This window comes from Bos indicus x Bos taurus, chromosome 18 (assembly GCF_003369695.1).
Source record: "Bos indicus x Bos taurus breed Angus x Brahman F1 hybrid chromosome 18, Bos_hybrid_MaternalHap_v2.0, whole genome shotgun sequence".
Classification (NCBI taxonomy): Eukaryota; Metazoa; Chordata; class Mammalia; order Artiodactyla; family Bovidae; genus Bos; species Bos indicus x Bos taurus.
The window spans coordinates 29,585,644-29,603,205 of record NC_040093.1 but is presented as its reverse complement, the minus strand read 5'-3'; the positions used below and the strand labels follow the sequence as shown (position 1 = coordinate 29,603,205).

The following is a 17,562-nucleotide window of genomic DNA, read 5'->3' as shown; positions in this document are numbered from 1 at the left end:
TTGAAATCAGCAGATCCCCCCAACTACAGAAGTTCGCTGTGTCAGTTCAGATCTGATGGTGCTCTTTCACTGTGTAAGTGTCTCTTGTTGCAGATGATCATCTCAGATCCTTTATGAGAGAAGGGAGGATCTGATAGGCCTAAATGAATCCATCAATCTAGACTTCAAAGTACCATAGCAAAACTTGATTAAAAAAAAACAAACTTCTGAATCCTAATTTGTTGAAGGAATCTTTTCATATAGATGATAATTGATACACACAAGTCAAAGACAGGTGAAAATTCTTTCAACTCTCTCTTTTCACTATGCACTTGATTTTTCACCTTCCAAAGAAACTCATTTTTTAATTGTTTGATCAAACAAATCTAGATCCTTCATTTACTCCCTTGAATGCACAGCTGTTTGCTTTAAAATAAGGTTGATTATTTCTGACTTCTTGAGAAGAATACAGAGATGCAAATAGCCAGGTGTTATCATTGTCATTGCATAAAGTAAAATCCATTAGAGCTGAACTAGGATAAACTCAACTAAAATCAACTTGAGAAAGTTTCTAAAAGTTGGTCTTGAGTTTGCTGCTGCTGCTACTGCTGCTAAGTCACTTCAATTGTGTCCGACTCTGTGCGACCCCATAGATGGCAGCCCACCAGGCTCCCCCGTCCCTGGGATTCTCCAGGCAAGAACACTGGAGTGGGTTGCCATTTCCTTCTCTAAAGCATGAAAGTAAAAAGTGAAAGGGAAGAAGCTCAGTTGTGTCTGACTCTTCATGACCCCATGGACTGCAGCCTACCAGGCTCCTCCATCCATGGGATTTTCCAGGCAAGAGTACTGGAGTGGGTTGCCATTGCCTTCTAGAGTTACACTATTACGATCATTGATCATATATCGAACTATACATTTGATCGACTGCTTCAAGTCTAGTCATCATTTCCGTTGAAGGCTCAGTCATATACTTGGTGATACAAGAATAATAGTCTTGTGAAACAAGCAAAATACAAATGGTATAGTTAATAACATTAGTGGAATTAAAAGTAAATATTTTAGCCATGAGCCTCCCACACCAGTTTTTTTTTTTTAAGATTGTCAAGACTAGGGAATGGGTCACTTAGAGCAGAAATCTGATTTTTCATGTGGTTCAAGTGTGTTACATTAAAGGATTTATCAGGTACAAAAATACAGCATTCAGTTTGAATTATAGCACAAATATCTCCCTGAGATGCTATAAGGTGTCAAGGGTCTTGCAGTTGTGTAGCACTGCCTTTCTCATCATAGAGATCTCAGAATTCAATAGGCTGATAACCCAGTTACTATCATTTAAAGCTTATGAAAGTTGTCAAGGCTTAGATGTGGTCAATTACATCCTCCAACCCCATTGAAGGCGCGCACACACACACACACACAAGCTGCTAAATGGTCATACCAGTAGAACACAGATCTTTGACCCATTGGGATCATACCAATGGTAGATTGTTTGGGGTTACCTGTAACTTGTTAACATGTATGACCTTAAATTCACGGGAATCCTAGGCTACACCTTTGTATCATCCCTGTAGATGTCAAGGCCATAAATTAGTGCCACAAATGCACTGAGTTCCATACCAATCACTCTCTCTAAGGGTAATAACAGGCATAGTTCATAAGGCACCCAGCCTTGTCTCATAATTGCCAGGTTGATCATTTTTAGTATGATTTAACCATTCCCAACATAGAGGAGCCTTTAAACTTAAATGACCATAGCCTGGTGTTAACCATGTAGATCCTCCCCATAATTGTAGGAGTTTTCCTTTTAATAGATAAGAAGTTAATTTTTTATTGAGACTTAGCTCATCACTCCGATTGAGTTTAAATGACCCTAAGAGAAAACTTGAATCTATGGCCAGCCTCAGAGCAGGTATTTTTAATTGGCCAGGTGAGAGGATGCCATCTAGAATTATTATGAATAGATAGAACAGGACTGAACACTCATCTAAAACAAATTTCCTAAGGGGTATCCAATCAGAGCCCTAAGAACAGAAATCCACCAGGGTAACCCAGAAGTAATAGGCACAGGTAATTGGCCACAACCCAACAATTGGATTGAGTTTTAAAGTTTACTTTGTTCATTTCCCTGAAGTTGTTGCTAAATGCCTAAGGAAAAGATGATGGTCTCTCCAACTTCAGTTCCATGGGTATATCTTAGTCTAAATATTGTAGTCTATGGCGAATACTTTCTGAAAATGGGGATTAGGGAGTTCAGAAATCAATACTATTTTTTGTAAAAGCCGTACAGTATGCATACTTTGAAGGAGATAGCAGGATGGTAATAAATACTTGCCCTTGTCAGGGGGCAAGTGTATGCCACCTTTTTTAACAAAAGGTGAATTAGGATCTTAGAACCTTGTGGTTCAGGTAAGTTCAAACTGAAGAAATACAAACATCTCATCTGGATAAAGAAGAGCAGAAAAAGAAGCCAAAAATATATATTAACTAACACCCTACCAGATGGGATAATTGAGATTTTGTTGCTTAATCAGAAACTAGGGAATAGCAGTGAATGTCCCACAGCCTGAGGTTTTAGTTCATAATGAAATGGGTGGTTAGTCAGTAGTTGTGAAATACACTCAGATGTAACCCCTTTACATGAGCTCCTACTGTAAATACTCACTTTTCTTTATTTAATAAGTTGGCAGATGTATAAAGATGACTCTGCTCTTTGGTAAAGCTGTATATATTGGGTTGGCCAAAAGGTTTAATCAAATTTATGGAATTGTGGACACAGCGGAGGAACGAGAGCGTGAGAGGAATTGGGAGAGTAGCATTGGCATATACACTATCGTGTAAAAGAGCTAGTGGGAAGCTTCTGTACAACACGGGGGTGTAGCCTGGCTCTCTGTGATGACCTAGAGGGATGGGATGAAGGGGAGAGGAGCGATGCTCAAGAAGGCGGGGATAAATATATATTATGACTGATTTGCGTTGTTGTACGGCAGAAACCAACACAATATGGTAAAGCAACTTTCAAAAAAAGATGTTATGGAAAAAAGCCCATATGAACTTCTTGGTCAACCCAGAATATATATACATTGATATTTTGAGTCATGCTGTATACTAGGCTATTGTCCCAATTAAAATTGTAATTAGAAGAAAGAAAAGTATCGGGCTTATTTTTTTTTTTTATGTTATAAAATTGACTTCTGAATCCTTTTAAAAACATACACTGTCTTAAGTTTCTTTGTTTTGGCAAATCTAACTTTTTTGACTTTGTGTTGATAGACATAGAACTGATGTAGAAGACCTCTACACTGTTAAATTTTCATATGTCAAATCAGAATATTTTTGGCCACAGGTAACAAATTCTCAACTGGCTTAAACAATAAGGAATAAATCATTACACATGACAAAAAGCCCTGAATTTGTTAATTCTTTGCCTCCATTACATCATTCAAGACCCCAAATCTCTTCATCTTTCTACTCTGCCAGCCTCATCTCCTAGTCCCTCATAGTTTCCATTGGCTGCAGCAACTCTGAGGTGTTATGTTCTTAAAATCATTTGTTGTTGTTTAGTCGCTAAGTCATGTCCGACTCTTTGCAACCCCATGGACTGTAGCCCACCAGGCTATACATAACCAGAGGCAAAGTATTTTCTTAGGGTCTTCCATCAGATTTTCCTTCACATCTCTTTGTTCACACTGGATCACATGCCCAGAGCAATTAAGACAAGAGGATATGTCCACCATGATTCATTTAGAGCAATAAAGACCTTAGCCTGAGTCAGATAAGTGGTGGCTGGACAGGGAGAAGATGCATATTTGAGCAAAGTTAGAGTGGTTTTACAAGGAAGAATGGGAGAATGCCAGTGAGACATACACAAGAAAATTTGACACATAGAGATCCCTTAAGCTAAAACTAAGAACCCTTTTTGTAGGATCTTTGAATTCTGTGCTGGTGTCACATGTAGCCCCAGAAGCTGTATTCTCTGTTCACGTGCATTCATTTTGTTCTGCATAGAAACCTGGTCAGGACTAACTGGTGACTGGGATCCAGTACAATCTTAAGAAACCAACTACACAGCACAATAGGAGCACGGGAGAGCGAAGACCGTCAGAGGTTAACAGAGCCTTCAGGAAATGGGGGCAGAGATGTAAATCTCCAAAGAAGACCAGGTTTGAGCAAGGTGTGACACGTCCTGGCTGAGGAAGGTCTGAGGTCTTAGGGAGGTCAGGTTGCGGAAGATATGACGGCCCAACACTTTGAGAAATGCAGAGTGGGTGCAGGAAGTGTTCCAGCTCGCCCAGCCCAGTACCTGGAAAACAAGGCAGCAGGTGGGCCCGGAGCCAGCTGACTGGATTCAGTGTGGGCTCTCATTCCGGGTCTCCACTAGCTCCTCTTAGTTCTTAGGTACGCTTGGCAGTGGGGTTGATGGAGCATGGAGTTAAATGGATGCTCATTTGGAAAGTTGTAATGAAGCTCAGGCAAGGCAGGAATTTATATAAATGGAATGTTAAAATTTGATTTTGTTAACGTAATGGTACGCCCTTACCTTTTATGGTGAGAAAGTATAAGAAGCAGCCATATAATTCCTACATTGAATATAAAACTGTTGTCTGTTCTATTCTTCAGTTTCCCCCATGTCTTCACGTGACTTTTTCCTTTAGCTCTTCTCTGGTACCTTTTCCCTGAGCCCTCACCCCTGACTCTTAACTGCTCCCCCTTCCTTATTTTTCTTCATAGCTCTTATTGCTGCTGGAAAGTTTATTTATTATTTATTGTCTTTCTCCTCCAGTAGAAGTAGGCTTCATAAAGATGGGAACTTTACTTTCATTTTCATGGTATATATTATCTCCAGTGCTGAAGTCATATTTGGAACGTTTTAGGCACTCAGTTAAGATTTGCTGAATGAATGAGTGAAATCCCTCTTGGTATTCTTCCTAAAGAAGGAAGTAGGTGTACCTTCTTTTATTGACTAATGGGAACTATGTTTTCTGTTTCCCTTTTTGCCTTAGCTGTTAGAATTGCTAAACTAAATTTGGGGTTCATTTGCAATAACCATTCTTAGCATGGAATATCAGTACTTCCTCACTATAGAGTTTTTAAAAAATATCCATTTGTTTCAGTATTATTTATTGAAAGTTGCCTCAAATCCCATAGGGAAGTAAATGAGGGTTGAAGAATAATAAATGAACTGCCTGACTGACTGAAGGGAGACAGGGAGAAGTCAAAAAAGAACACCAGGCTTTTGAGTCTGGATGAATAAGAATACTGGAGCTGTTGTTAATGGAAATTGGAACCGGATTAAAACATTACTCATAAAAGTATCTTTCTCTGTCACCATTTTGGGGACATCTCACTTCAGTGTTGTTGCTTGGTCAGTATTTTTCCTTTTCCTCAGTATGCTTTGAATACCATGAGAGGAGGGACTCTACCTGACAAATAGTACCTTTTCTTTACTACTTATTTTTTAATCCATTTTTAAATTGAAATATAACTAATTTACAGTACTGTGTTTTCCACTTATTATTTTTTTAATTGAGGTATATAGTTGCTTTACAGTTTACCTCTTATTTTTAACTTTAAATCCCTACATTAATAAATAATAACTAGTTTGTCATCTGCTCTTACCTTTTCAACCTGCAATTTCCCCTCCTTATGGATTCCAGACTTCTGTCATTTCTCAGTGACTTCCTTCCCAACAGAGACCTTCATTCCTTTAACCACAGCAGCCTCCCACTCCAGGGCTCATGAATAGATGCTTTTTCTTCCCTTCCTGCTCTCCTGAATCTCATTCCCCCGATGGCTAAGCCAGAGGTGACTCATCACCTCATAGACTTCCAACTGGAAAGGGCCAGAGAGACCGTCTCGTCTAATTGACTCATCTCCAGTTGGTCTGAGGAGGTGAAGGGATTTGCCCTAAGTCACACTGCTAGTTGGCTTCACGGAAGAAATTAGAACACAGAGGGACTCCCCCAGCAGTCCAGTGGTTAAGGCTCCATGTTTGTACTACAAGGAGGTACCTATTCGATCCCTGGTTGGGTGAACCAACATCCTGCATGCTGAGTGGTGCTGCGAAAAAATAAAAATTAAGCAAAATTAAAATGTAGAGCTCTTACCTCTAGAGGCACATCTCACTGCAGAAGAAGCAAGCTCCTTTCTGACTCCAGAAAAGGACAGTGTTATACCAAAAGTAGAGAAATATGTTTTTCTTTTAGTTGGAAGTATCTTAAATGCATTGTATCATAGTTAAGTGTAAGACTACCTACATTTGATCTTGGTTGTTTTGGACAAGTTATCTAACCTTTCTATTTCAATATATCCTTTTTCTCTTCTTTCTATGCATTTGTATACTTAATATACATATTTAAATCTGTAGATGTGGTTTGTTAATTTTGAGAGAAGTTACATGTGTGCATTTTTATGCACATACATGGAATGATACTGGTTCTATTAGTTTCTTTCACTTAATATAGTCTTAAAATATTTCTTTAGTAGTTTTTCCTCTTTCTTTTTTTGACCAAGAGGCCTGTGGAATGAAACTCAAGCCCCCTGCGGTGGAAGCACAGAGTCTTAACCACTGGATCGCCAGGACAGTCCCAGGGATACCTTTCCAATTCTGTCTTGTTCCTTTTAATGACCATGTAGTATTCCACAATATGTATAGTTACTTAACCACTTTCACGCTAATTCATTTTAATTTATATCTTCTCATTTTTCATGATTACAGCTCTACAGAGAAGCCTTTATGCAAATTGTTGTGCATAACATGTGCCTGCATTCACTAGGCCTGGTATTCAGAAATACAAATACTAGGTCTTAGTAGGCACAGAGTCCCCTCTTTCCTGTTCTGAAAACAGGGTATGACTAAGTCATCACTGGTTCAATTTCTGCATCTTATGTTGATGTTACTGGGCAGGGGGGTGAGTCTCATGCTGCATGTATTATATTAGGAACTGGGAGCATTTTAGAGAAATTACCCCTCATCTTTTTCTTACATTGTAAGGAAAGTACATTGTGTTCCTGTCTTTGAGGGAAAGCAAAAAATAAACTTTCTCTTCTTCCCCCTTCCAAGTGACTAAAATTAGTGAAATTATACTAAGCAACCTCTGCTTGACTCTATGACGGCATTAACCACACAGGACTATAATTGTTGGTACTTATCTGTTTATACCCACCCCCTAAACTTTGGGCTTTTTAAAGGGTAAAGATTATGTTTTATCAATTTTTGTATCCCTCGAACATGAGCATAATACCAGCACATAATTATATTTAGTTGAAGAAATGAGTGAATTCAAGTCAACATTGGCATTTGTTGAGTATCTAGGATGTGCAAAGATTACTAAGAACTGATAACAACAGAGATGAAGCAGTCAAAGTTCTCCCTCAAGGAATTTAAAGTCTAATGTGAGAAATAGATATAGGCTGAAAACATCTAGGAATCAAGGTGTTAGTAACAAATGTGATTTAAACCAAAGTATTGTGGGGTTTCCAAGGAGGCCTAATTAAGGCTAATAGAATATTAAGGAAGGTTTTCACAAAGGAAGTAGAATTTGAGGCATTTGAGCTGGGCCTGGAGCTTCCCTGATGGCTCAGATGGTAAAGAGTCCGCCTTACTCTTTGGGCTTCCCTGGTGGCTCAGACAGACAGTAAAGAATCTGCCCGCAATGAGGAAAACCTGGGTTCAATCCTTGGATTGGGAAGATCCCCTGGAGAAGGGAATGGCTACCCAGTCCAGTATTGTTGCCTGGAGAATTCCATGGACAGAGGAGCTTGGTGGGCTACAGTCCATGAGGTCTCAAAGAGTCGGACATGACTGAGCGACTAAGCACAGGACAGCACAGAGCTGGGCCTGATAGAGTAGGTTGTTGATTTTTCTGTGTAATTATCATTTTGGTGACTTTAAACACATGTTTCAGAAACCATTGTCACTGTTTAGATGTCATGTAACCTTCAGTTCACTTCAGTGCTCAGTCGTGTCCGACTCTGCGACCCCATGAATCGCAGCACGCCAGGCCTCCCTGACCATCACCAACTCCCAGAGTTCACTCAAACTCACATCCATCGAGTCAGTGATGCCATCCAGCCATCTCATCCTCTGTCGTCTTCTCCTCCTGCCCCCAATCCCTCCCAGCATCAGAGTCTTTTCCAATGAGTCAACTCTTCACATGAGGTGGCCAAAGTACTGGAGTTTCAGCTTCAGCATCATTCCCTCCAAAGAAATCCCAGGGCTGATCTCCTTCAGAATGGACTGGTTGGATCTCCTTGCAGTCCAAGGGACTCTCAAGAGTCTTCTCTAACATCACAGTTCAAAAGCATCAATTCTTCAATGCTCAGCTTTCTTCACAGTCCAACTCTCACATCCATACATGACCACTGAAAAAACCATAGCCTTGACTAGACGGACTTCTGTTGGCAAAGTGATGTCTCTGCTTTTGAATATGCTATCTATGTTGGTCATAACTTTCCTTCCAAGGAGTAAGTGTCTTTTAATTTCATGGCTGCAGTCACCATCTGCAGTGATTTTGGAGCTACAAATAAGCTGGAAGTGAAGTGTTAAACTTGGGTTCTGGGACTAGGGCCTCAAAGCCAAGATCAAGCCAAAACAGCTTTAGTTCTCAGCATGTCCATGGAGGAAGAAGTTGTTTCTGTTTTGTTTTTAAAGTCAATTTAGAGTGCTTTAGCATTCTATTTCTCCTCTCTTTAAAAATGAAACACAAATTTTTCTTTCTTTGTTTTGGCTGCATGGCATGTGGGATCTTAGTTCCTGAATAGGGATCGAACTCACACCTCCTGCATTGGAACCGCAGAGTCTCAACCACTGGACCACCAGGGAAGTCCCCCCCGAACTTTTCTTGACTCTATTTCCTTGACCAGCTATCACCCCATTTTTTTTATCTGCTTTGCAGAAAAACTCCTTAAATGATCTACTTTTTTCTCTTTTTCTATCTTAAACCCACTTCAGTCATGTGCTCACCCCTACCAGTCCATCAGAACGGTTCTTGTCAAGGTCAACAGTGAGCTCATTGTTGCTCAGTCTCATCGTCAGTTTTTAGTCTTCTTTTACCTTACTTAGCAGCAGTTATTGCAGACCATTCTTTACTCTCTGATAGACTTTCTTCTCTTAATTTCTAGGATACCATGCTAATTTTCCTCCTACATGGCTGGTTATTTCTTTTCAGTCTCCTTTGCTGGTTCTTCTCTTCCCAGACTCATCCCAGACTTAAGGTCGAAGGAAGCATACAGATTTGGTCCTTGGTCTACTTGCCTTCCTTACCTAAACTCACTTCCTTGATTATATATCTAGTTTCAAGGTTTTAAGTATCATCTACATTCCCTTGACTCAAAAATGCGTATCTTCAACCTAGACTTCTCTTTTCTGAACACTTTGTATATCTTCTACTTGCTCAACATATTAAAACTGAATTCTGACTTTTTCTTCTGCCCCAAACTTGATTTCCTTGGAGCCTTTCCCATCTTAGTTGGTAGTAACTTCATCCTACCACGCAAAAGCAAAAATCCTAGGAGTCATCGTTGGAGTCATCTGAAAGTCATGTTGGTACAGTCTTTAGAAAATATGTAGAATCTTTCTCACCCCCTCTACTCAAGTTACCATTCTCTGTCAAGCAGCTTCCTGATTTGTACCCTGTTTCCACAAGACATACATACTCACATACACTAGGGTGTGTTCTTAGCACTGCAGCCAGAGTGATCTTTTTGCTTAAAATCCTCCAAAGGCCTCATTTTACTCTGAAAAAGTCCAAGTCCTTACAGAGGTCTATAAAGCCTTGCAAGATCTGCACCACCACCCGCCTTGTCATCTCCCCTCTAGCCTCCTCTTGGGCTTTCTCTTTTTTAAAAAAATTATTTAATTTATTTATTTGGCTGGTTGCAGCGTGCGGAATCTAGTTTCCTAACCAGGTCCCGTGCATTAGGAGTGCACAGTCTTAGCCAGGATTTCCAGGGAAGTCCCATCTTGGGCCTTCTTGATGCTCCTCCACAGGGTTTTTACCCTGGCTGTTCCCTCTTCCTGATGTGCTTCTCCCCACCATATCCACATGGGGACAGCCTCACCTTCTAGCCTTTGACTAAATGTCTCAACCATCTCAATGAAGAAGTCTGGGACTTCCCTGGTGGTCCAGTAGTTAAGACTTTGAGCTTCTGCCACAGGAGGCATAGGTTCAATCCTTGCTTGGGGAACTAAGATCCTGTATGCCAAAAAATAATAATAATAAAATAAAAACAAATCTGCCACCATCCTCATTCCTTCTGATATATTTACCCTGCTTTTCTCCTGCTGCCCCTCATGGCATTTATTACCTTCTAACCTACTGTATAGTTTACTGCAATGGAAGCTCCAAGAGGGCAAGGCTCTTTGTTTCTTTTGTTCATAGGTGTATCCCAAGTATTAGCAACTGTGCTTAGCCCATAGTAGGTCTCTCAATAAATAAGTTGTCGAGCTTTCCTTGACAAGGATCCAAAATGCCTTGATTGTCTTTCACTCACTTTGCTTGAGTAGGTAGGGTGATAGTGTAGGAAAAGTACTAGGCTGATGACCAGGGTCTAGCCTAGGACCAAACTTGCTATTTGTGTGACTGTGAGAGTTGTATTGAATTTGTGAAAGTTTACTAAGCTATATACTTATGATATATATATTTTTATTTCATATATATATATAAATTGCTTTTTCACAAAATAATTCATCATGCATGTTTTCCCTAACATTATTCTTCCAGATATGATTTTTTAATGGTTATACAAGTAATTTGAAAAGCATAAAACACCATACACTGTTCAATGGTGACATATTATTCCTTCTTTAAGAAGTTGAAAGTTTGTTTTAAAAGACTGTGATTTCTTCTCTTTTGCTACAGGGGACATGGTCTCAAAGTACCGAGAACCTTTAATCCACACCTTCCTCAGAGGAGCAAGAGATCCGGATAGTGCTCACAGAGCCAGCAGCCTGTCCAACCTTGGAGAGCTGTGCCAGAGGCTGGACTTCATGCTGGGCTCCGTGGTTCATGAGGTATTGCAGATTGATTCCTTTCTCTATAGCTTGTTTTTACTTGGACCTATAATGTAGCTTGGCCCTGGGAGTTAGGAGACCTGTGTTCTTTTTCTAGATCTAGAAAGTCATTTAACCACCCTCAGCCTTGATAGTCTCATATGTATGTTGAAAGTTGTATTAGTAAGAATTTTTTAATTGCAAGTGACAGGAAGTCATCTTAACCTCCTTTAAGCCATAAAAGGTGATATACTGTAAAGATTCCAAGGAAACAGAACAGAAGAAACTTTGAGGAAGGCCAAACAGAACTTTGCCCTAGATCTCTGGGCCATCTATGAGTGTCATCTCTGTTCACAGAAACGTCTCAGGCAAATACATATTCTAATTGGCCCCCACTGATTGGAGATATCCTGTGTTCAGGGAGACAGGGTCTTACTAGAAGAGACTAATTAAGTTCCATGTTTTGTTCACCACATTATACCCAGTGCCTAGTACCTAGTAGGTAAAGGATAAATGAGCAGCAAAAAAAAATAGCCATACAGATATCAGCACTGGATGCTCGCTTCCCCAGTGTTTGGAGTTTAAAAGACTGGTGTTAGAGTTTCAGATTTGGTGAAAGGTATATCACACTGTTGTCTTCTATGAATATCTTTCTTTAGCCTCTTAAATTTTATCTTTGCCTTTGTGTTTACTTAGTCATCAGTATATTAACATGTATCTTGAACACCTACTATGTATTAGACATTCTGCTATTTGAGGATGATGGGCAAAAAGAAGACTAGTTAATATGTGACCAGGAGTCTTTTTACTACTAATGGGCTTCACCATCTTAAATCTTTTATGGAAGAAGATGGCTTATAAATTATAAATATGTAAATAGAATACAGTTTATATTACCTTTTTATTTATAAGAGACTAGATTTTTCATACGGAGCACATTACAAGAACAAAAACTTAGAAAATTTGTAATACTGGCTTCTTTCACATTACTCAGTGTCCTAGGACTGACCATGTTGAACATCAAATCTTAAGAAGTACCTACTGAGAAGGAATTTTCTTCAGTGTCTGGTTATGTCTTATCAACAGGTGGCAAAACACACTCGTGGATGTTTACATACAGTTGAATTTATGGTATTTCCTGATTCCTCAGCTTATATGCTTTGTTGAATTGATTGTAAAGGCTCCTCTTATTGTTAAATTCCAACATAGGATTTTTAGGAAGTTATACATCAGTTGTTTCCTTTAACCCAAGAGGCATAGCCCTATGCCCAACTTTCTGTATTTGTTTGTTTGTTTGTTTGAAATCTAATTATTTATGTTTATTTTTTGGCTCTGCTGGGTCTTTGTTGCTGCATGCGGACTCTTCTCTAGTTGTCCTGAGCAGGGACTACTCTCTAGTGGCGGTGTGCGGGCTTGTTGCAGTGGCTTTGCTTGTGGAGCATGGCCTCCAGGTGCACAGGTTTCAGTAGTTGTGGCTCACGGGCTTAGTTGCCACACAGGACATGGGATCTTCCCAGACCAGGGATCGAACTGACGTCCCCTGCATTGCCAGGTGGATTCTTAATTACTGGATCACCAGGTAACCCCCTTTGTATTTAAGATTTTAATAACTTAAAAACAATGATTTTTACCAACTTAAAATCTTTCAGTGTGCTAATACACATGAACCACTGGGCATTTGATTTTTACTTTTTTTAGATGGCACTTTGCACTCTCTTACTGTTTAGTCTATTAACTTGCAACAGTTAAGGACTTTGCAGGCCTGTTTTGTTATATTAGCTAAAGATTTCAGCCTGTTATAAATATTCTGGGTCCAGTATTGAAATGGCTCCCATTTTTTTCCCTCCGTTTATTTGATCTGATCATGTGACTCAACCCAAACTGAACCATAAACCATGAACTGAAAAAAACTCCTGGACCATGATCTGAACCAAACCCAAATACTATTATTCCTAATAACAGAGATAGAGTTCACATACTGTACATAATTCACCTACTTAAAGAGTACAACTCAATGGTTTTTAGTATCTTCAGAGTTGAGGGAGCATCCCCCAATTTTGTTGAACATAGCCATGAGCTGAATAGGTACTTCCCTGTAGTTCACACAGTAAAGAATCTGCCTGCAAAGCAGGAGAACCAGGTTTGATCGCTGGGTAGGGAAGATCTTCTGGAGCGGGGCATGGCAACCCACTCCGTGGGGAATGGAGTATTTCCATTTTTGCTTGGAGAATCCCATGAACAGAGGAGCCCACAGGAGCCTGGTGGGCTACAGTCCATGGAGTTGCAAAGAGTTAGACACAACTGAATGACTAACAATACAATATATGACCTGAAGAAAAATGTCATCCAGATCTCCAAGTGAATCAGTTCAGATTTGACCATATCCCATACATTTTCTAAAACCAATGAACTCAAACTATGCTTGACATCATGATCTTCTCTGAACCCAGAAACTGAGACCATTCATCTTTCCTTTCTTCTCTTAAGGAAACTGTAACATGCTGATAGCATATGATTTCCTGTTGAAAGTGTTAGAGAAATTTCTTGGTTTGGTTAATTAGAAAGATTGTGCCAAAGCAGGTTTTGCGACATTTAAGAAGTGTCAAAAAAAAAAAAAGAAGTGTCATCTCTCTGGAGACCCACCTGACCTGTTGGAAGAGAACCAAATTTCCAAGCATACTTGGGGATGGGAATGAATGAGGCCCACTCTACCACCCACTTACCTGTGTGTTCACTTGGTCAGATGACTTAGATTCTGAACTTGGTTTCCTGACCTAGAAAATGGGATTAAAATATCTATAACGCAGGATTGTTACAAGGATCTAGGATAATATATATGCCTAGATACAGTATACAGTGATTCATTCAACAATTGCTATTGAGAGCCAAACAGCATATATGCTAAACAGCATTATGGATATGTATCATTCTTCGAAATAGACATTGACTCCCATCATCTTGGATGGGATGTTCTAGTGAGAGGAGACAGACAATAAATAATATACTTGTTAAAATATATAGTATGTTATGGACTTCCCTGGTGGTCCAGTGGTTAAGAATTCCCCTTTCAATGCAGGGGACACACTTTCAATCCCTGATCGGAGAACTAAGACCCCATGTGCTGCGGGTCTTAGCTGAGCCAGCGTGCCACAACGAAGAGCCCATGCACTGCAGCTAAGACCCGACACAGCCTACGTAAATAAATGAGAGAGATTAAATTCATTGCCAAGGTCATGCCAGGCTGGGATTTGAATGCAGGCAGTTGGTTCCTGAACCTGTGCTCTTAACGACTCCTCTGTATTGTCTCTCGATGAATGTTTTCATTTTGTTTATAAGATTGCTTTTGTGCCCTTGAAAAAGAAGGAGAGTTGCCATATGAGAAAAGCTCCTGACAGGAAGGGTCATGCAGTTTTGTTTTAACAGCACTTGCTTTTGGCAATGAAACTTCAGAAGACAATGTATTCCCTCTGATTTGAAAAACCAGGTGTTTCCATCCCACATAATTCCTGTCTCTTCTTTTTAGATGCTCTTTCTTATGTAGTACCCCACGCTTGCTGTGTCATCAGTGCCAAACCAGCTGCCTTCGTGGACTGCAAGTTTGAACATGATTGGACACCTGACAGTCTTAGTATTTCAGCTACTGAGTCCTCCTGTAGTCAGGCTACTCTTGTTCATTCACATCAAATAAGTGGGAGATTTGGCCTGGGTTTTTTTGTAGTTGTTCATTCATTTGTTTTTCATTTGAAAAATACTTCCTGAGCACTTCCTCTGTGCCAGTTATGAGACTGGAGCCAAGCCACATGCTTGGGATCCAGCTCTGAACAGAACGGAGTTTCTGTCCTCATGAAGCTGACATTCTAAAGAGGACGGTTGGGTGACAAACAAGCAAGTCAACAAATATGTACTGTGTCATATAGAGTAAGTGCTAAGGAGATGAGTCTAGTCAGGCAAGGGCATGGAGGGAGTTTGCTATTGTAGGTGAATCTGTGAACCAGGATGAATAGGGAAAGCTTCAGTGATGAGTGACCTAAGTACACATGAAGGACCAGGAGCAGGAGCAGATCCTGGCAGATACATGGGGAGAGGGCCTTCTGGGCTTTGACTTTTACTGTGAGTGAGATGGGTAACCAGAGCAGAGGAATGAAATTATCTAACTTATTTTTAAAAAATTATTTATTTATTTTTGGCTGTGCTGAGTCTTCATTGCTGCATATGGACTTTCTCTAGTTGCGGTAAGCAGAGTCTGCTCTCCGTTGCAGTGCGCAGGCTTCTTACTGCAGTGACTTCTCTTGTTGTAGCCAGAGGCTCTAGAGTGTGGCTGTGGCACACAGGCTTCAGTTGCCTTGCAGCATGTCGGATCTTCCCAGCCAGGGATTGAGCCAGCCTCCCCTTCATTGGCAGACAGATTTTTATCTGCTGGACCACCAGGGAAGTCCTATCTATTTTAAAAGTTTATTGTGTCTTCTTCTTCTACAGTTTTTTCACTGTCTCATGAAAGCTGTTGAAGTCTTTTGTGGTCTCAGAAATGCTTGACCCCAGCATGTACTAGTGGAGAAGGAGCTTTACCTCTGGGGAAATGTGTCTTTGGCTGCAAACTGAAGGAATTCTTCTTCATGGGTGTTTGTCATGTGTCAGGTATATGAAAGGACACAAAGGAGCCAATCTCTTCCCCCAGGGAAATCTCAGTAAACTGTGGCACACAGGAATAAATAGACAGTGGAATAGAGTGATATCCCATGACAAGCCCAAGGTCCTGAGGGAACACAGAGCTGGGACCCTCAGGTAGGCCTGTCGGGGCAGCAAGGAAGTCACATTGATCAAGCGTGAGGCAGGCAGAGGAAAGGGGAAGTGTAACCTGTTTTGATATAAAATTGAACAAACCAGCCTCCATTAGGCGCGTCTAACATGATCTGATCCAGGGGTCATAGCTATGGCTCTCAGGCTTCTGAACAAAGCTGTCTACCGTGTTGGGTAGTCCAGACTTGGGTACTGTCTGTGCCGTGACACTGCTTACAGGTAGGGAAGGAACATAAAAGGATATGAAAGGACCAGCCCTTTCACAGCCTCTACTGGGAATTCAGGTTTTTCCTCTCTGTTGATGTCAAGATTTAACCTGTCTGGAAACTATTATTATTTTTCCCCAATTTCTCCTTGTTCTTGTCAAGAACTGTGTTGCTTAAAACCAAATCTTGATAGTATCTTTCATCTTTATCATTCTCCATGAAAAGTAAATATGATTTAAGCGAACTGCAGTGAGAGGCCCATCCTCAGAACAGCAGATAAGATATGCCCCAGGTGACAAGTGTAGGAGCACACCACTTGTAAAGTGGTGCCCAGAATTCCGCAAACCCGGGCTTTGAAGGCTGATGCAGAGCTGTCACCTCTGATTCCAGTGAATGATGATTAGATTTGATGAGCAGATTTGTCACCATCAGTGCTGTTTTCTCAATAACAGTTCGTGCACTGAGATGAGGGCTCGTGTGACTGTCCTGGGAAACCTCAGGGAAGCGAACAGAGCCACCGTGGTTCTGTTTCTCATCAGGTTAAGTGAGCAAGCAGAACATGGAATTAGAGGGATCCTGCCTGGCTGTTAAAGTTTTTGTTTTTTTTTTTTCAATTGCAAGATTATTTTTATTTATTTTTAATTAGAGAATAATTGCTTTACAATGTTGTGTTGGCTTCTGCCATACAACAACATGAATCAGCTGCATGTACCCATATGTCTCTTCCCTCTTGAGCCTCCCTCCCATGTTCACCTCCATCCCATCCATCCCTCTTGGTCATCACAGAGCACCAGGTTGAGATCCATGTACTATACAGTAGCTTCCTGTTAGCTGTTTTACATATGATAGTATATATATGTCAGTGCTACTCTCTCAGTTTGTCCCACCTTAAAGTTTCTTAGTTGACAGAAAGACAAATGATTTAGTATTGAACAAGTTAGCAGACTGACTGGATTTTAACAGAGGAAGTTTTGGGAAAGGGGAGGAAGGTGCTGTTGGAAAATTGAAATCATGCTTTCTTGATACCTGAACCCTGCCTACTTCTCTTCTGAAATTTTCCAAAGTTTATTTTTGGCCCTCTTGCCATTTGTTTTATCTTTATTTATATAGTTCTGGTTATGCTTGGTGTGCACCAGCTATTTGGGGAGTGATATTTTTCCATATTTCTGTTGGCTCCTATCAAGTGTCAAATTGGTTAAACTGACCTTTAGCATTTCCAAAGCAATCGTCGTTTTTCTCTCTGCACGGCTTTCAGAAGTGGAGATGATTTACATAGTTTAGCCAATAAAAAAAAAAAGCCTTCCATAGTTTGGTTTATTAGAATAGGTGCATTGGCCCTTAGGGCAGGTGACATGAAGATACCATGGAATGGGTTTCTGCCCTTTGGGAAGACTTAGAAGAGAAATACTATCCCAATTCATAAATTAGTAAAGACCTTACATCATCTATCTGTTCTCCAAAGCTTTTAGGGGAGTGGAAGGCAGTGTTGAGTATGTCTTTGGGGCTGGAGGTGAGAGCGACCAGCCATGAGAGTGACTTGTTCAGACTGGCCAGATGGAAGAGAGCGGCCAGGCGTCTTCCCTGCTTGCA

At 40.5% G+C, this 17,562-nt stretch overlaps 1 protein-coding gene across 2 annotated transcripts in view; it reads left to right on the top strand.

The window, feature by feature from the left end:
* TANGO6 (transport and golgi organization 6 homolog) overlaps positions 1-17,562 on the top strand; it is a 184,815-nt gene that overhangs the window by 134,999 nt on the left and 32,254 nt on the right. For both annotated transcript variants that reach the window (XM_027516145.1, XM_027516146.1), the window contains exon 16: positions 10,839-10,990. In XM_027516145.1, coding sequence (XP_027371946.1) covers positions 10,839-10,990 — 152 coding nt within the window. The remainder of the gene's footprint in view (positions 1-10,838; positions 10,991-17,562) is intronic.